This window comes from Phoca vitulina, unplaced genomic scaffold, assembly GCF_004348235.1.
Source record: "Phoca vitulina isolate PV1807 unplaced genomic scaffold, GSC_HSeal_1.0 scaffold59, whole genome shotgun sequence".
NCBI classification, from domain to species: Eukaryota; Metazoa; Chordata; class Mammalia; order Carnivora; family Phocidae; genus Phoca; species Phoca vitulina.
This window is the reverse complement of record NW_022589762.1, coordinates 1,753,239-1,778,209: the sequence shown is the minus strand read 5'-3', so window position 1 is coordinate 1,778,209 and position 24,971 is coordinate 1,753,239. Positions and strand designations below refer to the sequence as shown.

The following is a 24,971-nucleotide window of genomic DNA, read 5'->3' as shown; positions in this document are numbered from 1 at the left end:
CCTCAGGGTCAGGCCATCAACCATCTTGCTGCTTTCTGCCTTTGGGGGTTAAGTATTTTTGAAAGTCACAAGGGTAGGTATGTTACCACAATGTTATCCCTGCTATATGAAGCTGCTGTAGGATGAGGATTGAATTTCCCCTATACTCCATACACTCTGACCTCCCCTTGGGATTGAAATTTTGGGCTGAGCTGTCAGGAGAGCTCTCCTTAAATGCAATGTATAAAGACAACCCAGTGGGTTAGCTGGGATCTGTTCTGTCCTGTGGCTTCTAGACAAGTAGGCGAGGAGGAGGGATTTCAATGTGATATAGGGAAGAACTCTGCCACTAGAGGTTCTTCAATACTGACATGGGTTATGAAGGCAGCAGGGTTATTATGGGTCTCTCAGAAGGAAGGAAGGGGTCACTCTGTACCATTCTGTACCACCTCTGTATCACTCTGTACCCTCTGCTCTCTGAGTTGTGAGTGGGGCAAGTTTTCCTGAAGCCTTCCATTTTAGTTCTAGTACCTGAATTGTCTTGTGTAGTAGAGTGGACTATGCACAGCCTCTGGATTTGCATGGACTTGGGTTTAAATCTCAATTTTACCACTTACCGACCAAGAAATCTTGGGCAAGAAAGTTAATCTCTTAGCTATTGTTTTATATTTTTAAATGGGGGTGGTTAAATCTCTTTGGCAGGGCTGTGGTAAAGTCACATATTGGACACTTGGTGAGTCTTTCTTATGGGGATGAAGGATGATAACAGAAAACGTTAAATGAGCACATTGCACACAACTTACCTGGATTTTTAATTCTCCCAAGCTCCCTAGAGAGGTAGGTACCATTGTTAGTTCCATTTTGTAGAAAGTGGGCATTAGGAGGTAAACCAGGTGTCCACATTCCCACAGCTTATAGAGGGAGAGCCTGGTTCTGTGCTTGGCCAGTCTCCAAAGACCAAGTACTTAACTGTGGTTAAGTGGTACCTGACACTCACTAAGTATTATTAAGTGATGGTAATTAGTATGAATTCAACAATATATATCAAGGGCACCTATGTGCCAGGCACTATCTCTTATTTGCTCATGAGCACATCCAGGCAAGTGACCTGGGAAATACCAGGATGCATCAGTTAGGTTTGATTGAGGAAGTACCCCCATGAGTGACAGCAGGCAAGGGATTGGTCGTAGGGCCGAGACCTTACCCAGTGATGGGTCTGAAGTCGCTGTAGATCAGCAGGGCCAGAAGTCTGGAAGAAAAGTCAGATGTGAGGTGGGAGAGAGTGAGGCCAAGGTAAACCACCAAAGACAACTGCAACTTTTATTTTTCTCTGGCCAATTCCAACCTTGACTTTGAAACCGAAAGCTGGTACTCTGTACCACGGACCCAGACGTAGCTTTGCTCCAGGCTCAGAATAGCTGAAGGGGAAGATCTGGCAGGAGCTGGGGAAGCTGTGGGCCCACACCAACAGGGAAAGCGCCCAGATGGACCACAAGGTGTTGCAAGTTTGAAGCAGCCGTCATTGCCATGGGCTGACCTTGACAGCATGAGAGTTGCTGCTTCACTTCTACCTCCCAGGTGCTCCACGAATATCTGTTGTGGACAATCCTGACCTGGAACCACACAGGGAAGGTAATTCTGGGAAATACAGTTCCAGCTCGGTCAAGGTGGCCCAATACAAAGCCACTGCGCTGATGTTCCAGTGGTTTCCACCGCACTGCTGTAAATGGCCCTGTCGAGGGAAAGAGGGTAACCTTTGGAAGGCACATTGAAGCAGAGCCTTCTGACTCACCTCTCCCCTGGCAACCTGGCTTTTGAAGCCTTGGGTCAGACAGAAAAAAAGAGAAATTTACCTATGATCCTACCTCCCAAAGAAAGCTTTTGTCAACATTTTGGTGTGAACCCTATGTCGTCTTTTTCCTAGTTCAAATATATACCTGTCTTTAAAAGAAAAATGGAATCATAGCATCCATGATATTTTGTAACCTGTTTTTCTTTTAGTGTAAATAGTCTTTTTCCATGTCACTAGCATTCTTCCTTAATATTATTCACATCTGTGTAAGGATTTCATGGCATGAATGTACCTAGTTTATCTATAAAGTGGTTAATAGCATAGACTCTGAAGACAGACTGCTGGGGTTCAAATCCCAAGTCTTCCAACCTTTACTAGCTGTGAAAACGGGCAAATGAGTTAGCCCTCTGTGCTCTTAGTTTCCTCACCTGTAAAATGGGGCTAATAGGGCTTCCCTCGTAGGGTTGTTCTGAAGAAAAGATGACTTTGTATATGAGGATAACCTCCCAATGATAATATTTAACCAACCTTTTCAATGGAATATTTAGATTGTTTCAAAGCTTTTCACTTTTACACACACACCACAATTAACAAATTTAGTGCACTCTGAATTCCTTCCAAAGGAAATATTTGTGGTCACATTAGAGAAATCTTTTCCAGAGTGAATCAACACACTCAATGTACACTGAGTGTCCATATGTACAAAGTGTTATGCTATAACAAAGATAAATGAACACAGTTCTCTTCCTTAAGACTTTTAAAAGGTAGTGGGGGTTAGAGCAAGGCACATTCATATACAAATATAATACTATGTAGAAACATACCAGCACATAGATAGAGTGGCACAAATGAAGAACTCTGGGAGAGGAGAACACCTTTTGCTGGAGAATCAGATCATGCAATCAAAGAGAAAGAAAGACTTCATCCGCTGCTCCTACCGCCTCCCAAATCCCCAAATCAGAATTCAGAATGGTTTCTGTTTGTCATGTTGAGAATTTGTTACCTCCAAAGAGAGCACCAAGGCCGTGTTCCAAAGTTGGGAGCCGAGATATGGGTGTACAACGCAAGACCAAATATTTAGGAAATACCTTTTTCTGGAAAGGAAAGAACACATTTCACAGCTGAAAAGAGAAGTGAAAAATGAAACGAAAGAAGCATGAAGGTAATATTTACTTGCTAGATTTATACAGTGCCTACCTTTAGAAAAGCCTGGCTATAAATCCAGCATGTGCCCCCCCCCAACACACATACACTCTGTTCTGTTATCTGAATTCTCTGAAGCACATTTTGAGGGCATTTTTACTGTCATTTTAAACTCTTCATCCTTCTACCCACCCCAGATCACCCTCAAACAGGAGTATTTGAATTTTTTGAAATTTAATCTTATTTTCATTTTAATTCCAGTTAGTTAACATACAGTGTAATATTAGTTTCAGGTGTACAATACAGTCTTTCAACACTTCCATACTTCACCTGGTGCAAGAGTGGATGTTTGGAGTCAGACACTCCTGGGCTAAACCCAGGCTCCACAGTTTTCCTGCTGGGTGACCCTGGACATCTAACTTAAGTCTCTAAGTCTCAGTTGCCACATCTATAAACTGGGGATGCTAATAATAACAGCTACTTAATGGGGCTGCAGTGAGGATTACCTGAGTAAGGCCTGTGAAGCCTTACCACAGTACACAGTAGCGCAGTACACATTGCTCAGTGGTGTTAGCTACTATTATTTCTGTAATACAGTGTGTATAGGGGATGCAAATAAATTTCAGTATTAAACAAATAACCAGGTACGTAGGCCTCTGAAACATAGGACTATAATGCATCCGAAAGCTAAACAAAAGAGATATTTGGATTTCTGTCATTTCTAATTTTTTCTATTAGATTGAAAATTGAATATGAAAACACCAGAACGGTAAATAAGTCAGATTTCTCTTGTAACCAACGAAATCTAGACTGCTTTTCTAAAGGTAGGCACTTGTATAATCTAGACTGTTCACAGTAGGATGAAGATGACTGATAAAGCTTAATGCCTTTCCCAGGAGCATTTGCATTTTCCAGTGGGGCCAAAAACCTTGGCCAGAGGATCGAAGCTGGAGTGGAGAGGTTTCAGCTGTCAAGCAGGGGACAGAGGGAGGCATTTTGGTGTAGTGAACTGTAGCACTGCTAAACCATCTCAGGTACTCATTCATTCATTCATTCATTCGACACCTATTTATTAAGTAACTGTTGTCTGCCAGACATTGTTGTATGCACTTGAGATACAATGGTGAACAGAATAGAAAAAGATCCCTGTCCTCATGGGTTTCACGTTTTAGTGGGGCATACAGACAATGAACAATACAATTAATGAATAAGTAGGCTATACAGTATGTTAGATACGGATTAAATACCATGGAAAAAGTAGAGAAAGGGGGAGATTAGCAGTGGGGGGAGGTGTTGGGCAGGTTGCAGTATTAAATATGGTGGTTAGGATGAGCCTCATTGAGAAAGTGACATTTGCCCAAAGTCTTGAAGGAAGTGAGGGAGTTCACCAAGAGGACATCTGAGGAAAGAGTGTTCCTCTGTGGGGCAGCTTGAACAAAGGGCTCAGGGTGTGTGTGTGTGTGTGTGTGTGTGTGTGAGAGAGAGAGAGAGAAGACACAGGGGCGGGGGGCAGGAGGAAGGAGGTGTGGGAGAGATCATTCCTGCAGTGCTTGGGGAATACCAAGCAGGCCCGTATGGCTGGGAGAGCAGTAGGAGATGATGAAAGGTGCACACTGTTGTTCATGTGGGTCCTTGTCGGCTACTCTAAGGACCTTGGCTTTTACTAAGTGAAATGGGAACCCCTGGAGGATTTTGAGCAGAGGAGTGTAGTGATGTGACGTTTTAAATGGATCACTGTGACTACTGTATCAGGAATATACCAAAGGTGGGGAGGGGAAGGCACACCAGCAAGATCAGCTACTGCAGAAACTCAGGTGAAGGATGATGTTGGCTCAGACCTGGGGGGTAGGGGGCAACAGGGGAGAAACTGAGATGTGGACACTTTCTGGACCTATCTTAAGGTAGAACCAAAGGGATGTCAAGAATGACTCCAGATGTTTGGCCCCATCAACCAAGATGGGAAAGGCTGTTCGAGGAGCAGGTTTTGCACAGAACATAAGGAATTCAGTGTTTGGATATGTCAGGTTTGAGATGCTGTCAGATTGCCAAGTGGAGACTGAGGTTGGCTGTGTAACCTGGCACTCAGGAAGGGAGGTCTGTGCAGGAGATACAAATTTGCTATAGACAGTTGCTTGAAGGCACGGGGACAGATGGGATCACCCAAGGAAGAAGTGTGGATGGGAGGCGAGGCGGTCTGAGGACAGGAAGGTACAGGTCTTCCCCCAGGAAACCGTAGGCTCCCTGGCTAGGGCTGATGAAGGCCCACTCTAGAGCAGCCCGGGCCTGCAGGGGGTGCCCTGGAACTCGCTGTGGTTGCAGAGTGATGGAGAGAAATGTTTGCTTCTCCGGGAAGGAGAGGCGCTCAATAGATTCCTTCGGGAGTGGCAGAAATAATTAAGAGAAGTAGGTAAGGATATCCTAGTAGCACACGTGCTCGGCTGCCTCCAAGGAATTAGAAAACCTGGGTCTATTAATCTGTTCAGACATCTGGGCACCACCGCCTAGCCTACGAGGCCCCGCCTCTCCAGCCCTTTCTCTCTCTCTCTCTCTCCCCTCCCCTCTTCCCATCCTCGCCTCTACATGTCACTTCTACAACCGCTCTGATTATAATTGATCAAACAGAATCACGGAATCACGGCTCATTTTGCTGTTTTGTTCGGTGGCCCGATCTGCAAAGAGACTCTGGTAGTTGGGCAGATTGTATCCCCCCCTCTTGGAATTCCGGTCACAGAGGCCTTCCCGACGTGGTCGGCCGCGCAGGGACGCGCGGGGGCCGCCCAGGATTACGAGGGCCGAGGGCCGGGGGCCGGCGGGGTGGGGAGGGGGGCGCGGCGCCGGCGGCCGGGCGCGAGGGGGTGTGTCCGCACCCCAGCCCGCCCGCGCCCCCCGCCTTCCCCCGGGGGCGCCCGGCGCGGCTCCTCACCCCCGCCCCTCGGCCGGCCCGCCGCCTCGCCTCGCTCCCCTTGACGTCATGTGGGCAGCAGGCTGGCTGGCTGGCGCGGTCGAGGGCCCGAGCGGGTGCTCAACTTCGGGCTCAAGTCCGCGCCGTGCGCCCTGCGCCGTGCGCCCGGCTCCCCGCGCGCCGCCGCCGCCGCCACATCTGGAAGCGTTCAGCGCGTCTGCCTCCAGCGCGCCGGGCGGGCGCGGGCAGGGGAGGGCGCGGGCGCGGCGCGGCGGGGCTGGGCTGGGCGGCAGTGAGCGCGGCGCTCTCTCGCGCGCCCGGTGTCTCCCTCTCCCTGCCTCTGCAGAAACAGCTCCCTGCCAGAACGGCGCTCGGCGCGGCGCGGCCCGGAGCGGCGGCGGCGCCTCTTCCTGCCTGCTCGCCCTCAGGAGTTGCTGGATCTTTTTGACAGAGAAAAGCCGACAGGGGCCTCGGGGAGGACTGGCCACGAGCGGGCAGAGACGTTTCAGCCCCTCTGCTGGCCGGGCGGACCCCTCTCCCTCCGTCCGGGGGTCCGCCGCTCCCCCACTCCCCTCCTTTCCGCCTCTTCTCGCTCTGCCTCTCTAGATTTATTTTTTCAAATGGTGTAGCCGCCAGAGGTGCGGTGCTAAATTCTTGGAAGGGGCCCGGATGTACTGAGGATGCATTACAATTTCACAAAAGGAGGCAGTAGTGGAAAGGAGCAGTTTTTGGTGTTTGATGCAATAATGGGAATCAGGTAATCATCAGAAGGGAAGAAGAAATACTGCAGATCCACGGCTTCCTTGAATTTTGCACGAAAGCCGACCTCGGAGGAGGGATTAATCCAGACCCGCTTGGGGGTGTTTTGCCATTTCTTCCTCTTCGTGGCTTCTCCTTTTAAAACAATTTTTGGTCAATGGTCAATGAGAACACGAGGATGTACATTCCAGAGGAAAACCATCAAGGTAAGGCTGGACCCCGCCGCCTCGCCGGGGCTCCAGCCCGGTCTCCCCGCCCTCTCCACCCCTCTCCCGCTCTCCCCCGCGCGCTCCCCGCGGCCCCCGGGCCGGTCTCTGCGGAGTTGCCCCGGGCTGCGACCGCGAGGGGCGCCCGGCGGCGGGGCGCCTCCGTCTCGCCCGAGCGGCCGGGAGCCCGGCGGGACCCGGGCCGGAGCCGCCCGCGAGCCGGAGCGGAAAATTCCCGCCCCTCCCCCTCCCCGTGTCCGGCTTCTCCAGAGCATGTGTTTCCTATGAATTTCCAGGCGAGGGGGAAAAGTTCCCCAAGTGTCTGCTCTGCCTCGCTTTCTCGCGTTTGCTTGGAAAGCCCAACTGCCCGGCCAGCGGCGCGGGGGGTGGGGGGGAGGGGGCGCCGGCGTCGCCGAGCCCCGCGGGCTGGGGTCCGTCGCCTCGCTCCGGGCGCGGCTGGGAGCGCGCGCGCGCGCACCCCGCCCCAGGTCGGCCTCGCGCCCCGGGCCGCCGCCGGGCATCCCGCTCGCTGCCGGACGCCCCTTCTCCCCGGCAGCGCGCTCCAGGTGGCGGGTGGGGGCCTGGGATGCAGATGTGAGTCTCGGCGCCTCTCTCTCCCTCTTTCCCCGTCTCCCTCGCTCCCTCTCCCTCTCTTCCTCCCTCCCGGCTCCCTTTCTCCTCTCTCTTCCTCCCTCCCGGCTCCCTTTCTCCTCTCTCCCGGCTCCTTTTCTCCTCTCTCTGTCCCTCTTTCCCCAGGTCTCCCTCGGCTCACCTACACCCGCCCACCTCTCTACTGCCATTGACCCCAGGTGTATCCACGCCCCGTGTATTCTGATTCGCACCCACATGTGGGCTAGCACCTGAGGATGTAAGCAGTTAGAAATCGGGCGGTGTGTGGGCTTTGCTTTTTCATGTTTTAAGGAAATAATGAAAGGGTGTGCCGAGCTCACAGGGCTCCACACTGTTGCCCAGTGTTTTCCCAGCATCTCCATCCTGGGCACAAGTGTCACCAGCTCCCCCCAGTGAGGGGGAAAGGCTTTCAGGTAACTCCCCACTTCTTGGAAACTTTCTCCCTCCCCCCTCCCCCCATATTAACAAGTTATTATGTTTTGGCACTGCTCAGCAGCTCAGGTTATGATGGAGTGTGGAGGGATGGTCTTGCTGGAGTGTGGCAGCCTCCAGCTTCATCTGTCTTGTCTCCATGGCTTTCTCTGCCTCTTTTGGGTGTAGTCTTCCCTTTTTCTCTCCCAGTTTCCCAAGCCTCCCTGTTTACACTCCCTTTCAATTGCGTCCTCCTGAATACCTGTCGCTGTTAGTGGTGTTACTTCGTGGGGTACTTTAAGTGATTCTCTGAGGACCCCAGCCTGGTGGAGGGGTTGCCTCCTTGTCTCTTCTTTCCAGCCTCCTCCTCCTTCTGCCCCCATCTCCATCATTTGGGGACAGATCCCCTGTCCTTTAGAGCTACCTGCCTGGTCTCTGTCCATCCTGAAACTGATTTGGGGGCTAGCTGTCCCTCTACTGTCCAGCTGGGGTGGCAGTGTGGGGATTTTGACCCCTCAGTAGAGAGAATTTTGTCAAGGGCCATGGGTTCTAGGGTGAGCCAGGGCTTTGTCATAAGGGAGGCTTCTGTCCCTGGATTTCTCTATGCCATGACCCCATCTGTCACCTGTTCCTCCGGTCCCCTTCCTAGCAGATGGAGCAGTGGATGCATTAGGAGGTTGAGGATGAGAGACACAAAGGAAAGGGTGATATTTGTGAAGAGTGGGGATGGATGTCTCCCCTCCAGGTTCTTAACTCAGCCTGAGCAGCCTCGAAGAGGAGAGCTTAGTAGTATTGTCCTTACTGTCACTAACAATGGCAGTATGCCGTGGCAAGAATTATTATTCACATAAGGATAATCTTCAGTAGTTTACCAGGTCCCCTCTTAGTGCAGGAGAAACCCCTCTTAGCCCCTTTCCTTTTTTTTGCCCCTTTGTCCCCCGGCATCCCCCCCCCTCCCCCGCCCCACAGAAATGCAGGGAGCAGACGTTAAAAGTAGGAACACTGACCCTGGAGAGGTTTGTGAGAAAGATGGAGGGACAGGAGCGAGTGAGCCGTGGCCAGGAGCTCTGCCTTTCCAGCAACATGCCAACAAACACTATGGCAACCTGAATTCCAGTTCTCTCCCTTGAAGCTGCAGTGATTATATAATTCACAGGAGCAATTTTGCCTCCATTCCTGGATGCGGTGCTCAGGTGAAAGAGCACCAGGATCCCTGTCTCTCCTCCATTGCCCATTCCCCTGTCCTCAGTCACTGGCATTGCCCAGGGTTTTTTTTCAGGGAGGAGAGAAAGAGGGTGATGGAGGTAGGGAAGGGAGACCTGGAAAAGCACGAATATTTACAAGGAAGGGGTTGTTGTGGTTTAATAACTGAAGGGGTGATGAAACGTAATTGGGGGTTAGAGTTTCAGAAGAGAGAGAGAAGAGAAGCCAAATGATTACCTCAGATCAGTGATGGTGACGAACCAAAGAGTGGAGAACCGAAAAAGTTGCCAGTGCAGGGATTTACATTCTTCTCTTCCTGACAGATTTGAAGGCACTGAATGCATTGACCCTTTCTCCCCAGCTTTTTGGTGGTGTGTGTGTGTGTGTGTGTGTGTTGAGGGTTGGGGTATGGAGACCTGATCAGTGTACTGGAACAGTCTGAAGGTTCACTGAAGGACTGGCTTTTGACCCTGGGTTTCAGGCTGGGAGTGGCTCATGTGGGCCTCGTCTTACCTCTAGTGCCCTGTCTGCTCTGGTCCCACGCCAACCTCCCACTTTTCTGTGCTGATTTTCCATTGCAGGCTCCAGCTAGCAAATGAGTTTCTTAATAGTCAACCATTTAGCAAATAAAACATCAGAATGTCCCTTATCTGCTGGAGACAAGGCAGAGGGGAGAAACATGTGTTCTGGGAGTGGAAGACACGCTGTGCTTTTCTTTTAACTACTTAACAATACAGCAGAATAGTAATCATCATAATAAAATAATAATAATAGTGATCACAGTTAACTCTCTTTACAAATGGTCATAGAACAGTGTCACTTGCACCTCAGCTTGTGCAGGTTTTAGAAAGTGTGACATTAGCTTCTCTTTCTCCGGATACTGCATGAGGAAACCGGAGGAAAAGGGCTATTGAGGCTCTAAATTTCATTCCTAGTATTGCTCTGATACTTTCTGGTGTATCAGAATAATACATAATAGACTATATTACAAGAACTATGAAATTCTATATTATTTCTATAGAGTACACACTAAAAGTATTTAAGTCTGTGCACATGTGCATACACACACACACACACACACACACACACTGAATAAGGAAAAATATATTTTAGATTACACAAAAGATTAATGCACGTTGGGAACAACTCAGCAAGTTGTGGAGAGGAATATTGGTAATGCAGTCCCCTGAAACTGTTTGGACATTTCTACCTCATGTGAAGTGGAGAATTGTTCTCTACTGGTAGATGTTCTAGGTATAGTAGTTTGCAAATGAAATGGTGAGCCATTAGCCCCTTCAACCATCTCTCAGTCTTGGTGATGACTTGAACTCTTACTGCAATTTTTTCTTTGACTTAAAACTGCCCTAGGTGGGTTCTTCTATGTATATAAGACCTTGGACTTATGCTGAAGCATGCTGAATGAGGATTTCGAGGCCCTGCTGATCTTTGTGTCCTCACTTCTAGCACTGGTTCCCGCTCATTCCAGGCCCCTAATACATGACTATATGAATGCCTGCCTGTCTGAACGAATGAATGCAGACGCAGGAAGACCTGAAGTGGATGTGCTTTCTGCCTCTCCCAGTAGGTGGCGCTCCAGGGCTTAGGAGTCAGGAAAGGGGCACTCCCATTAGGTTTGGTGAGGAAAGCTATTGGGAGGGTTTGGAGCGAATTTCCTGTGTGCTGTGACTCTTTGATTATGCCCACACCTGTCCCAGTGCAGAGAACCCCAAAGACCAGTGTGTGTTCCCATACCACCACACACATCAGAGGACCCCCAGGGTGACTGAGTCCCTCAGGGACCTTGCCACCCTCTGGTAATGCAAACCCACTCTGGATTTCTCCCACTCTTGCACACTCTTACCTCAGACTTCTGTTTACTTCTCGCACAGATGGCATCCTACTGAGCCTTGAGGGAGCCTTTTGGGCGATTAGCCGAACTTGTTATGGCCGTATATTAATTTTCTCCCTGATTTACCATGGATGGTTTAGTAACCAGAGGGGCCAGTGGTTCCCAAGCCCAGTGGAGCATGAGGTGACCAGAAATTTGGGATTTGGAAACCCTAACCTATAGGGTTACAAAGCTTGCAGGCTCAAAGGCAGGAAGACATTTTCCTAACTTTATTAGGGAAAAAAACACAAAAACAACTGGGTACACTTCACAGCTGATTTCTGTTTATGAGTCTGGCTGGGCTCCTGCTGGGTAATGGCAGAAAAGCTCCCGAGACCCAGGTTAGGCAGTAACTGAGATTTGTTCTAATTTTCAGTGATGTTTTCCAGCCCTTCCTTCACTTGGCTTTCTTAGTTGTTGTGGCAAACTCTGAGGTCTGAGAAACCCTTGCCATGGTGTTTAGAAGGGGTGAATGAGTGCCCCATAGGGTCTTCTTCCTTTTCAGTAATTCCTGCTGCCTGGTGAGGCAGCCGTTTGTTAGGTGGTAGTGACAGGTCAGTCCGTGTCATCCTCACGCCTCCTTGCTGGACTCTGAAACCAATGCTCAGCATTCAAAAGCAGGAGACAATTTTATTTTCAGACACGGACTGAAGAAAGCGGATAGATTGTTTGGGGAAACACCTGAAGACTTAACAACAAGACAAATTAGCAAAATAATCACGCTAATGTCATCTGTTTTGAGATCCCATCCTCACTGTTGCCTCCGTTAATGTTGGGCACTGGAGGAGAGCAGAAGACTGATGACAAAAAAGGCATGGGAATTGTTTTGCAAAATATCAGGTGCTAAATATTTAGCAACATGAGTGCTAAACATTCTGATAATGAAACAACACTCCAAGCCATGGCTGTCATTATTAAAATAATTTAGTAAACACCTGTTTACATGTACCTCAAGGTTGGATACTGTATAAAACAAGTAAAAGTGACAGGATCCCTCTGGGAAAATGGAATGATTTGCAGTGCCGTTTCAAAGCCAGGCCCGTAGACTTTAACTGAACCCATGGCAGAGAAAGCAAAATGGAGGGCTGAAGCAGTGAATGTGATTGTTTGAATGTAAAGGCCTAGTACTACGGGAGAGTTCTTCTATGTGTCTTAATTCCCAGACGGGGTGCCTAGGTGTTCAAGACGAGGCCTTACTGACCCAATGGAGATGCAGGCCCAGAACGCTGCAGCAGCCCTTGCTTCTTTCCCTCTATGGTTAGGGGCCCTTGGAAGCAGCTGCTCGCCGCAAGAAGGGAACTGGGGTGGAGTCTCAGGTTCCCAGGAGCCTTGGGACCCCTGAGAGCCTTGCTGCCATTCTAGGCTGTGTGCTGTGTGAGTGAAAGCCCTGGAGGGCCTCCTAAAGAAGCAGAGCTGTGAAATGGCTGGGAGCTTCAGGGAGCCAGGCTGGCGGGAGAAGGATGCAGGAAGAGGCCCAGATGACTGGGGGGGTTCCGGGGGGGGGCGGTGGGAATTTGGGGAACACGATTACTACTTGCAGAAATTAAATTAAAGTGGCGATTTAAGGGACATAAGGAGAACAGTTTGGGCCTGGAGCTCAGGAGTCGAAGAGAGATTGAAATAGGCCCTTACTTCCCCAGAGACCAAGGGAATGAAAGGAATAGTAAATCTGGCTTGGAGCAGAGGATGAGGAAAGGGTGGGTTGACTGGCAAAAAGCCAGGACCCTTCAGTTCCTCCCCTTCCAAGAACCCCACCAAACCATTGCTCTCCGTAACATGTTCACTTAAAAACATCTTCTGGCACCTGGTGTGTGTGTGTATGTGTGTGTGTGCGTGCACACGCGTGCGCGCTTGCGCTTGTGTGAGAGAGGCAGAGAGAGGGTGGGGAGGGGGTGGTTCTAGATTCATGAACTTTGAAGTGCTTGTCAAACAGACATAGAATAAATGTAATGTCTCTTTGGGAATTTACTTTCTAGGATCAGAGCAGTTTAAGGAACCTTAGGACAAACTCTGTTTCCAGTTGAGAAAACAGAGGCTCCTAAAGAGTCAGTCACTCAGGCAGCGATGTGACAGAGAGCAAGGTCTTCAGGCTCTTTTTGCTCCTGCTTTCTCATGACCACATTTGGTATGTGTTAAACCCTGTACGAGGGCATTGCTTAGTGTTTCTGGAAAAATTTTGCTTACTAAACCTTTCACCCTCTTCCTATCCTACCTCTCTCCAGTCCCACCTTTGTACTGGCTTAAAATAATTTCTGAGATGAGGGATGTGGAAGCAGAGTGGGGGTGGGGTGGGGGTATCTATCATTGGAAAGGTTTAAAAATAATTGCTCGGACCGTAGAGTAAAAGTTCATACACGTCCACCAGGAGCTCCGGCAAAATTCAGATCACTATGCTGTCTGCAGACGGATATAGCTCCGAGCTGTTTTTATTTGCTTGCTCCCTTTCTGTCCCACTCTAGGCTTGTTTCAGCCCCTGAGAGGGAGCAGGGTGGTGGGAGGTGAGGCTGTGCTGTAGGACTCCCCTTGGCGAACTGTCGGCAGTTCTTTGTGGACCGGCCAGCTTTGCGGTTGGCCAGGCCAGGGACGCACATTAACTGCAGGGTAGAGACCAGGGCACATGTGGGTTGCTGCTGGCCAGAGGACAGGCTGCCGTGGACTCCACCTGAGTTGGAAGAACAAAGGCTTCTCCATGCTTCCTTGTCGGGGTCGGTCTCCTAGGACCCCTGTCCCCCACCCCCATCCCTCTTCCCAGGAGACATTTAAATAAGGAGCAAGGGTTTAAATTCAGCCTATGGAAAGGAGTTCATCTAGGACCTGCCTCTCGTTCCCATCGTCCTTGAAGCGCTTGTTGGCTGCCTTGTTTGATGCTCGTATACATGGAAAACTGGAAGGCTTTTGAGGCTGACTTGGTTTCTAGCTCTAAGACCGAGGCATGGGCTAGACTCACCCTCAGAGATGTGGCCTTTGAGATCCCTGGAGGAAACCACTCTTTCAGAATATAGTGTTGTGATAATCTCATGAAAGATTCACACTGCCTATTTGCCAAGGCGGGGGGGGTTCTTTTAATCCACTTGGATACGCTCGGTATTGCCTGCTTGAACCTAGCTAAGAAGAAAATAAAATAATCTTGTGTCCTGTCCTTTAGAGAACCACTCCAAAATCCAGACAGTAAATGAATGTTCTCCCCTAAGCCTATGGGCAGAAACGTTGGCTTGATTACTCAATTAAGCTGTGTTTACTTTGTGACCATTGTGTCATGTTCAGTCACTTACATTGTTTGTATCCTTCCAAAATAATCCATGTTGGGCTGAAACCTTTCAAAGATATTAGTTAGCAAAAGTAAGAAAAATAAATAAAGATAAATAAGGCTACAGCTAGAGAAGTGACCGGGGTCACATTCTTTGACTTGTTCTTTTTCTCTGAGAGTTTTGGAGGCATCAAGCCTTACATTTTTTTCATCTATAAAATGGAGATAAGAATGCTTAGGCAGTCAGCGTCACAGGGTAGCTGTGAGTCTCCGTATGGGAGAATGAGTGTAAATCTCTGTGTGGATATCAATCATTCTTATCAGAAGGCAGACCACTAGGGTTTGAAAAAGCAGGGCCATGAAACAACTTTCAAAGCGTTTCAGACAACTTTGTAGGTGGTGTTGGATGGCTGACATAATTCAGAAGTTCAAGGATAGAAATGTAAAACAAAAAGAAACAGAGTCCGAGGTGGTCAAGGAAGTGAAAAATCAGTCCAGATGGGCCTGGTATTTTGGCGTTCTTCACAACTGTCAACCAATGTGAGGCCAGTAGGATGCCAGGACTGGGGGACCATCTGGACTGCTCTTTCCAACCAGAGGGTCAGGCCCTGGGGACACAGGTCTTCCTTAGGCCCAGCAGCTGCCCACCTGCCCCTCCTTCATCTTCTCCCACCCACAGCACAAGGCTCCCTGCCTTCAGCCTAAGGTCCAAAGCCAAACTGGTCGGAAGTCCTTTGATGGTCCAAATATCTGGAAATAGGGCCACTGAGAGCAGGAAGGACACCACCTGGGCAAACAAACATCCCCTTGCTTTCCGGCATGAATTCCCCAAACCTAAATACAACTCCTCAGTGCAGAAGGACAGACTGCCTGGAAAATAAAACTTTGCTTCAAATGTAAACCTTGGCTTTAGAAAAAAAAAACAAACTAAATTTTTTTGATATAGTAAAAGTGCTGGAGGTTTGTAGGTAAAGAGAGGCAACAGTTCCATATAGCATTGAGACACATCACAATAAGAAAGGGCTTTAATTTCACATCTTAAGTGACAGATTAGATTTTAGTTTCCTAAAGCAAAAATAATCTCACCATTAAAAAGTGTGCTGGAAAATTTGTATTTAAGTTTGCACCTTGTTCCCCGCACTGTGTCCCTTCCCAGCCTCAGGTCCTATGATCTGTGGAGTCATCATGCTTTCATTTTTATTTTAAAAAATTAGTTATATTGAAGTATAACTCCTTCCTTTTTATATTTTTAGGATGGGGCAGGAGTGATAACTACCACTTAATGCCTGGTGTGTCTCCAGCAATGTTCTTTGGGCTTCATGAGCTGAGTATCATTTTGTCCTTCTATCAGTCCTGTGGGGCAGGTACTGATAGTTTTCAGATGAGGAAACCGAGGACCAAGGATCTTGTGTATTGTGGCTGAGATCACCCAGACAGTATTGGAGCTGGGAATTAAATCCAGGTCTGTTAGACTTTCAAAGCATTTGTTCTTTCTTTCTCCATATGGGGAAGAGGAGAAAGAAGAACTCACTATCCATCCATTTTGGGAAAAACTACTTTGGGCTAGCCTCATGGAACTTTGCCTGGATTTGCTCTGTGGAAACTCCAGCTTTGACTGGTCACGTGGAGTGGATAAGCAGCTGAACACTTGTTCCTCTTTGGGGAGGACCACTGTGTGGTCCCTCTGCATGCCCCTCCTCACAGTCCCATTCTCTAGCTATTCGTTTGTGCCCATGGTTTCTGCCTGGGTGCTCTTTGGTTCTTCAGATCCCTCTGTAGACCTTAGTGGAAGACCTAGACTAGTCAGTCTTGGCTTTGGGATGACCACTCCTTGGCATGGCCTGACCTCACCACCCATTCTTGGTAATTCCTTCCTGGAAAATAGGCAGTCTCCACCCTCAGACAAGATTCTGAGGAGTTCAGGGGACCGTCCTTGCAAGGTGAGCTCCCTGGACTTCATGCATTTATTTATTTGTTTGTTTGTTTGTTTGTTTTTAAATAACATCTTTGTGGAGCTATAATTCACATGTCATGGAATTCACCCTTTAAAGCATACAACTCAGTGGTGTTTAGTATTTTTACAGAGTCGTGCAGCCGTCACCACTGTGTAATTCCTGCACATTTCATCACCCGAGAGAGAAACCCCCACCCACTGACCGTCATTCTCCAGTTCCCCCTCCCTTCAGCCCCGGCTACCATGCGTTTCCTTTCTGTCTGTATGGATTTTTCATGCATTATTGTGAACAATAATAATTCTATAATTGGAGCTCATCTGTGTAGTCTAGCTGTTGGCAGCACATCTCATGCATTTCAGAGCTAGGTATGTCGTGACAATCTGTATGATAGATGATTCAGTTAAAAGGAAGCACAAGATAAGTTAGGGACTTGGGTGTCATTCGGAGGTGAGATTAAGCACTTTCAGTTACGGAAAGAATGGTTTTAAGATTTATTTCTTTTAATTGTCTCACGAAAGCTAAGTCTACAAGTCTCCTCTATTGATAGTTGAAGAAGATGTGAATGATGACCTTTACAATTTTTTTTATTGTGGTAAAATATATGTAACAGAATTTGCCATTTTAACCATTCTCAAGTATTACAATTCAGTGGCATTAATTTACAGCATTGTACAACATGGCCACTACTTACTTCCAAAACTTTTTCATCACTCCAAACAACAACTCTGTAACCACGTTCCTCCCTCTCCCCAGCCTCTGGTAACATCTGATCTACTTTCTAGCTCTATGAATGTGCCTACTGTAGATATTTCATTTAAGTGGAATCATACAGTATTTGGCCTTTTGTGCCTGGCTTATTTCACTGAGTGTGTTTTCACTCAGTGAAATAGTGGGTGTCAGAATTCCTTCCTTTTCATGATGGAATAATATTCCATTGCGAGTATATACCTCATTTTGTCTATCGTTTCATCAGTGGATGGACACTTGGGTTGTGGATACAACTCTGGCTCATAATGCTGCAGTGGACATTGGGATACACGTATCTGCTTGAGTCCTCGTTTTCACTTCTTCTGGGTGTATACCTAGGAGTGAAATTGCTGGGTCTGAATTATGACTTTTTAGCTCTCAGAGCCCATTTCCTTGTGCGGCTCCCCAAGTTTGAATCTTATACAGAGGAGAGTATAGTGTTAGGAAGTTCCATTGTGTCAGTAATGAGAATCTAGTATTTTCTCTGGGCTCCCAGTGCCTATATCAGAAATTTGACTCTAATTAGGTGTTTAACAATTTAGCAGCTGTCTTTTGATGCTGCCTCCATTCCAAAAAAATAATGAAGTTTTCTAGATCTAGTTCAGCGTTTACCTCTGTGCCGACTGGGCTTTATGACTTGACAGGAAATGGGTGTTTGGCAAGACAGAGCTATTTAGTCTGTCTGTCTCCGTCTCTCCGTCTGCCTGTCTGACTAGTCCACGGGCTCCCACGCCTGAGGAGAGCAGGATCCAGTCTGACAACCATGAGGATCTGGGAGAGCATGGCTCCCCCTGCTGTGTGGTTGGGCCGCATCCTCCTCAGTGGCTGCTGTGCATCTGCCCTGGTTGAAGGGCAGTGTGGCTTGCTGGATGGGGTCTCTGTCTTCCAGCTTTGGAGCTGCTTGGGGGGAAAGCCATGTTCCAGGGCTCTTGGCTATGCCTCACACCATCTGAAGTCTAGACAAGGGAGGAAAAAAGTATGATGGAAAAGAAACAGGGGAGAGAATCAGGAAAAGAGGGAGGGGAGTAAGAGAGAAGGGAGTGGATAAGCAAGGGGAAATTTTTAACACTTGATGGATCTGTGCTGGGGACTAATGACCCAATTAATGATCAGGACACTTCTTTCCAATCTTGGAATGGCTTTTGTTTTTGGTAATGGTTTTACCTAGAAGTCATAATATCACCTTACATTTTGATTGTTTAAGGGGCGCCTGGGTGGCTCAGTCGTTAAGCGTCTGCCTTCGGCTCAGGTCATGATCCCGGAGTCCTGGGATCGAGCCCCGCATCGGGCTCCCTGCTCTGCGGGAAGCCTGCTTCTCCCTCTCCTGCTCCCCCTGCTGGTGTTCCCTCTCTCGCTGTGTCTCTCTCTGTCAAATAAATAAATAAAATCTTTAAAAAAAAAAAAAAAAAAAATACCTTTTAAGTCTTTTTCATGTCTACTACTTTAGCCATTCTTCAAAAAAAAAAAAAATCCATTGAAGTCGTGGGACAGTTGTGGTATTCCCAGTTTTTCAGATGGAGAAAGGTGGACTCAGAGAATTTGAACAACTTGCCTGGTTAGGGAAGGAAAAAAAACTCATCAGTTTTACTTTTTGGAAAATATTGTATGTTAGACTTTGAGCCTGTGCATCTTTTTGCCCCATACCAAGCTCTCTGATTAGTGGGTTCAGCCTGGCCATGAATATGTGTGTGTGTGTGTGTGTGTGTGTGTGTGCGCGTTTCTTTCTCAGATTAACAGAGCTCAGTATGCTAAGACAAAGATGCAGGTCACTTTGAAGACCAGTACACTTGGCTTAATCCAACTATGAGCACATTCTTCCCTTGTAGCCTCTGCCTTCACATCCCCTCCCTAGTCTTGCTTACAGGTGTGTTTTGGCCACTAACCAGAGCTAAAATGTTGTGTAGTGTTTCTCCAAGGTCAGAGCCTCTGTTGTCATGTCTGGATGGCCGGGTCAGCCTGGGGTTCCAAGCTCCAATCCAAGGGGATTACAGTGACTCAGATCTCATATTTGGTCTGCAGTGGATAGGATCTTGTGGCTCTGTTTTTTAATTATTTAATAGGCAGAAATTTTGACCTATGCCCAGCTGTTTGTAAGATCAGGAGATAAGAAGCCTTTTCCTAAGATAAGTTGACTGTGAAATATCCCTGAAATGGGGTGTCTCATGCCAATTGTGATGAAAAATAATTTTAAGTTGGTTTTTTCCCCTTTCCAGAATTTGGATGGTTGGTCATTCACAGAAAGTTATGAGCATCTGTTATCTGTAAGGCAGTTTGCTCTTGGGATCTCTAGATTCAAGGAGACCTTCAAGATCACAGGCTCTCAACTATCCCTTCCTTTAGGTAGTATATAGTCTAGTAGGAGGTAAGGTACACACCCACGTTCACAGATACAACTATAAAATACAAGGCAGAATATGCTTGATGTTACAGGGAGGTAAAGATGAAAGGCTTACAGGTTTAAAGAAGGAGGGTGACACAATTAGATGGAATAAGTGGAGAAAGCATATATAAAGATGATGACAAAACTGAATCTTGAAGGGTGGACATAAATGGGGTAGAGAGGAGGGATGTACATTCCCAACAGAAAGAATGGTATAGTCAATAATATGTTGAAAGGCATATGCATTGGATTTTAAAGGAAGAGTGAGTTGAATTGGATTAAAGCATAGGTTATATAGGGGGAGAAGTGAGAGAAGGTTGGGATGGCAGGAAAGGGATAACATGTGGAGAGCCCTTGTGTCAGGCTGAAGAGCTCGCATCCCATTTGGTAGGCAGTGGAGGGCCATTGATAGTGTTTGAGTGAGGAATGGTGTGGTCAGAGCTGCTCTTCCAGAAGATTAGGGAGGCAGTGGGGGAAAGGCTGAGATGGGGGTGCTAAGACTGCAGGTGGGGTACAGTTCTGAGGCCATAGTCCAGGCATGAGAGGGAAGAAGGGCTTTTCTTAACAGAAGCCAGAGCGCAAGGGAATCCTTTGCTGTTGTCTAGGTGGGAAGGGTAGAGGGTGGATTTGGAGGGTAAATGGAAGATACCCAGCATATGTGCAGAGTTAGAGTTCCTTTAGAGGTGATATTTGAAGCTGTGGAAATGGATGAAATTATTTGGGAGAGGGAACAGAGAGAAGAAAATGATGAAGGGGCTGAAGATGGAGCCCTTACATTCAAAGGACAAGAAGGGGATGCAATGGGGCGGATGGAGCCAGAATGGTCAGGGAGGTAGAAGAGCCTTCCTACACAGGGCCATGGAGGGCAAGAAGGCCATCACTATCAGTGGAACTTGAGTGGAGAAGGGGGTAGGGAAGATGGGAACTGAGAAAACCTTACTAGATTTGATGATTTGGGTGTCAACAGTGGACTTTGAGAATGGGCTCAGAATGATCACTGTGTAGTCAGTGAGGCTACACAGTGCTGAGGCATGGCAGGGTGTGATGGGAGGCACATGTGGACCACTCAAGAGTTTTGACTGAAGGAGAAAAGAAGAGATGGATTTGTTGCACATGAGAGACTGGACATGGAAGTGGGGGGGCTGTTGATGAATCAGATCTGGAAGAAGGCAGTAGGTAGTGGGGTGAGGGACAGGAGAGGGAGGTTTAACTTAGCCAAGGAGGTACAATTCAGAGATAGACCAACAGTGAGCAGAGGATGAGAAAATATAGAGTGGCAGTGGGGGAAGCTGAAAAAGGAGATATTATGGATCTCAGGGATGTCAGGGCTGGATCCTGACACAGGGGAGGGCAGTTGTAGTATAGTCTGAGCTTGAAGACACAGGAAGAGGTAACAGTCAGTAGAAAATACCATGGGACATCCCAAAGATATCAGTAAGAGTTCCTAAGTCTCAGAGGGAATATGGTTGAGGTCAGGAAGCATGAGTTAGGGTCCAGCAGTGATTAGCAGTCCTAGAGAAAGGTTCCCCAGAACTTAGTTTGCTAAAGTGAGATGGGCACTAAGTCAAGGGGGCAGAAATAAGTGAAGTTAGAGCTGGTATGGGAGAATGGAGGTGGTTGCCTAGGACAGTCGAGGTGCATGGAAGTCCTAGGACACATACTTTTAGTAGGATACATGAGTCAGAATCTTCTAGCCTGCCTCTGTTCACATAGATTATTTATCAGAATAGCTAGTTGGCCACTTGAGGGCTGAGTGGATGTACAGAAGAGCAGGTGGACTTTGGAACACAAGAATAGGAGAAGATGACAAGCCGGGGTGGTGGCAGTGTAGGAAGGGTAGGTAGAGGATGGTGGACTAGGATGCATGTGTGTGGAAGGGTAGGTGAATGGAGACAAAATTTACTGAAGTTTTCACAATTTGGCTTCCTGAGAACCTTCTGGGCACTGACAACAAAGCAGAGAGCCCATGTTCCAGAGACCTGAGGTCATGTTCAAGACAAGGATGGAAGGAAGCAGGTAACATCAGGATGGGTGTAGAGGTGGACATCAAACATCAGGTTGTCACAGACTGTCTTGGGCATCATGGACAAGGAGCTTGCACTGCTGGCCTCAGTCATGGTTCAACAGTGGATAGGAGTGTTCTGGACAATTCAGATGAGAAGTGCCAGCCTAAGGGTGGTTACCTAGAGAATGACCTGCCTGCAGGACCTGCCCACTCCTGTCTTCTCACATTCCCTATCCACACCAAGCAAGCTTCCCAGCCTATGATATTGGTTCTCTGGAGAACTGGTTAGCCTTTGTGGAGTGTTAAGATCTATGATTTTATATCATTATAATTATATCAGTATATCAAATTCCTGAGAACAGAACATTTTATTATTTTTTCTTTATCCCCTCCCTCTCATAACCTCACAACAAAAATGTTAACAAACCACTGGAAAATCTCAGGTTGGATCCCATTTGAGCTTTGCAATGCCTAGATTTGCCAGCCATCAAGAAAAATATGATATCCTGAATATTTAATGAAAGGATGTAAATTTTTGGTGCCAAGAACAGTAACAGTCTTTGAATGCCATGGAAGTATGCTCTGCTGGGTAGTGCTTGGTACAAGAAAGAGTTAATCATCAGGAGGTACCCTCAGGCTCTATCCCAGTCCTTGTTATGTGTGTAGGGACTCTAGTAAGAGGTCATCATCTGGCAGGCATCATCTGTGGACTGAAAAGCCTTGCCCAGAGGCAGTGGGAGGGGCAGTGGCTGCAAAGGCCTGGTGATTTGAGTAGGGGAAGCTATGCCCCTGCACTTCCACTCAGGTTCTCTGCACTGACCACCACGGTGAAATGTATAGACAGTCCAGTGGTCCCAAGTCCTGCCCTTTTTCTCTGGCTCCCTGCACCCATCCATCCCCACCTCTTCACTAGACCTGATCTTAGTGTGGGATAGCCCCAGGGACAGGGGTGAAGCCTTTACTGGGAAGCACATTTTTCTCTACCTTTCTTATCCAGGGAAGTGGCACCAGTTGCCTGTCTGTCTGTCCAGAAACCTCTGGGAATTGGCATGACCAGTCCGGTGGCTACTGTTTCACCTGGTCTGGCCTCATCTGAGAAACCGTTTGCCGAGTTTGGCCTTATTCTGGAGAACCTCAAAGAAGAAAAGATCCTGAAGAAGAAAATGACCATAAAAAATGTTCTTGAGTTGGATGAGGGAATAGAACAGGCCTGGTGTCCCTGAGAGGTAGGCATAGCTCTTCTTGGAGACATCCACAGATAGCACCGTGTGTAGTCACGTTTATGCACACTTGGCCCAGGGACAGGCACACATCAGTGCCTCCTGAGGAGTTACAATTAGTTCATGGTCCATTTGAAAGAGAGAGGATAAAATGGCAGTGAAGGTCATCTAACTTTTTCAGGCCCAGAAGTAAATGAACAGAAATTCTAAACCAAAGACTTAAGGAAATGTTCCTCTAACACTTGGGGGCCAAATACTTGCAAGTTCTTTGACAACGATCTCCATGTAGTGTGTGTATGTATGTATGCGCATGTGTGTGTGAGAGAGAAGAGGCAGAGGGGAGGAGAGAGCGGTGTGCCTTCATTTGAAACCTCTGAAAGATACCATGTCATCACAAGGTGTGGGCATATCTGGGCACAAGGAGACCTGTGTTTAGATGGACTTCAACCTCTTGCTTTGGAACCTTGGTTGGATCATTTAACTTCCCTATATCTGAGGATCTGCATCTGCTACCACCCTGACCCTCCCTCCCCCATTAAGAATCCGTTTATTGTTGGGGTGCCTGGGTGGCTCAGTCAGTTAGGCATCTGCCTTCAGCTCAGGTCATGATCTCCAGGTCCTGGGATCGAGTCCTGAGTCGAGCTCCCTGCTCAGTGGGAAGTCTGCTTCTCCCTCTCCCTCTGCCCCTCCCCCCTGCTCGTGCTCTCTCAAATAAATTAATAAAATCCTTTTTTTTTAAAATAGAATCCGTTTATTCTTTTAGCCTCATTGATAAATGACAATTACTTGAATATTTCATAGGAATTAATTGAAATACAGTGGGAGAAAACTTTTTTGCATCTAGTCATTTATGTACTGTCAGGTGCACAGGGAAATTGTAGTGTAGGCTCAAATGCATAAAGAATATTGCTGAGCCAGGTTTTCTCTAAGAAAGAATGTCTTGGGGTGGTGAAGGAAGAATGTAAGACAACTCTGCTCTGTGACTTCAAAAATAGTACCAGAGAGAAAGGGCTTTGGGCTTTATTTTTATTTTTTTATTTTTTAAAGATTTTATTTATTTATTCATGAGAGAGAGAGAGAGGCAGAGGGAGAAGCAGGCTCCCAAGGAGCAGGGAGCCTGATGTGGGACTCGATCCCAGGACCCTGAGATCATGACCTGAGCCGAAGGCAGACGCTTAACCATCTGAGCCACCCAGGCGCCCGGGCTTTGGGCTTTAAAGGCACGGGGATGTCTTGTGTTTCCTTGGCCTTGAGAGGGGGGTCTTGAATTGGAGATGCTGTATTTTACATACTGTAGATGTGACAAAGAATTCAAACCTGCTCCCAAGGAAGTCTTTGTGAGGGAGCTGTATTTCATCTCTCGTTCTCTTCCTTTCTTCTAGGTTTCTTTCCTTAGTATGGAAGCACATATTTTGTAGTTCTTTCAGCAATGGTCTATGGTGGTAGATTTCAAACCTCTTCAGTCTTTGTTTGACATTGTCTTTTTTCCTTTTGAGTTCACTCATGAATAATGGCAGGTACAAAATTCTGTATTAGCAGTTCTGTTCCTTTAGCAATTTGAAGATATTCCATTTTCTTCTGGATTCTATTGTTGCTGATGAAAAGTCTGCTGTAAGTCTGAATCACTCTTCTGACTTTTTGACTTTAGTGTTATGCAGTTTTACAATGTTGAGTTAATACATAATTTTTAAAAAATCCTGCTTGAGACTTGGTAGGATGCTTCAGTCTACAGATTCATATTGTTCTCCAGTCTGGAAAGTTCTCAGTCATTTGCAGATACTGCCTCTCTCCTAGTCTTTATATTTTATTCTTCTGGAACTCTGTTATTAAAATATATTGGTCTTTGGGCGCCTGGGTGGCTCAGTTGGTTAAGCGACTGCCTTTGGCTCAGGTCATGATCCCGGAGTCCTGGGATCGAGTCCCACATCGGGCTCCCGGCTCAGCAGGGAGCCTGCTTCTCCCTCTGACCCTCTCATGCTGTTTCTCACTCTCTCTCTCAAATAAATAATAAAACCTTTAAAAAAAATAAAATAAAATATATTGGTCTTTGTCATTGTACATTTTCTCTTAAATGCACTTTCATATCTTATATTTCATTATCCCTCTTTGTTACATTCTGGGTAATTTCTTCAGCTCTATCTTCCAATTCACCAGTTTTTTCTTCATTTCTTTCTTTTTTTAATAATTTTTTTATTATGTTATGTCAATCACCATATAGTACATTATTAGTTTTTGATGTAGTCTTCATTTCTTTCTAAACTGCTGTTTAATCTTTATTTTTTAAAAGATTTATTTATTTTTTTTTTAAATTTTTTTATTGTTATGTTAATCCCCATACATTACATCATTAGTTTTAGATATAGTGTTCCATGATTCATTGTTTGTGCATAACACCCAGTGCTCCATGCAGAATGTGCCCTCCTCAATACCCATCACCAGGCTAACCCATCCTCCCACCCCCTCCCCTCTAGAACCCTCAGTTTGTTTTTCAGAGTCCATCGTCT

At 47.1% G+C, this 24,971-nt stretch overlaps 1 protein-coding gene across 10 annotated transcripts in view; it reads left to right on the top strand.

The window, feature by feature from the left end:
- The first annotated feature begins 6,108 nt into the window (after positions 1-6,108).
- Positions 6,109-24,971, top strand: part of CACNA1C (calcium voltage-gated channel subunit alpha1 C) — a 665,215-nt gene continuing 646,352 nt past the window's right edge. For all 10 annotated transcript variants that reach the window (XM_032390971.1, XM_032390977.1, XM_032390968.1 and 7 more), the window contains exon 1: positions 6,109-6,781. In XM_032390971.1, the coding sequence (XP_032246862.1) occupies positions 6,733-6,781 (49 nt within the window). In that variant the 5' untranslated portion in view covers positions 6,109-6,732. The remainder of the gene's footprint in view (positions 6,782-24,971) is intronic.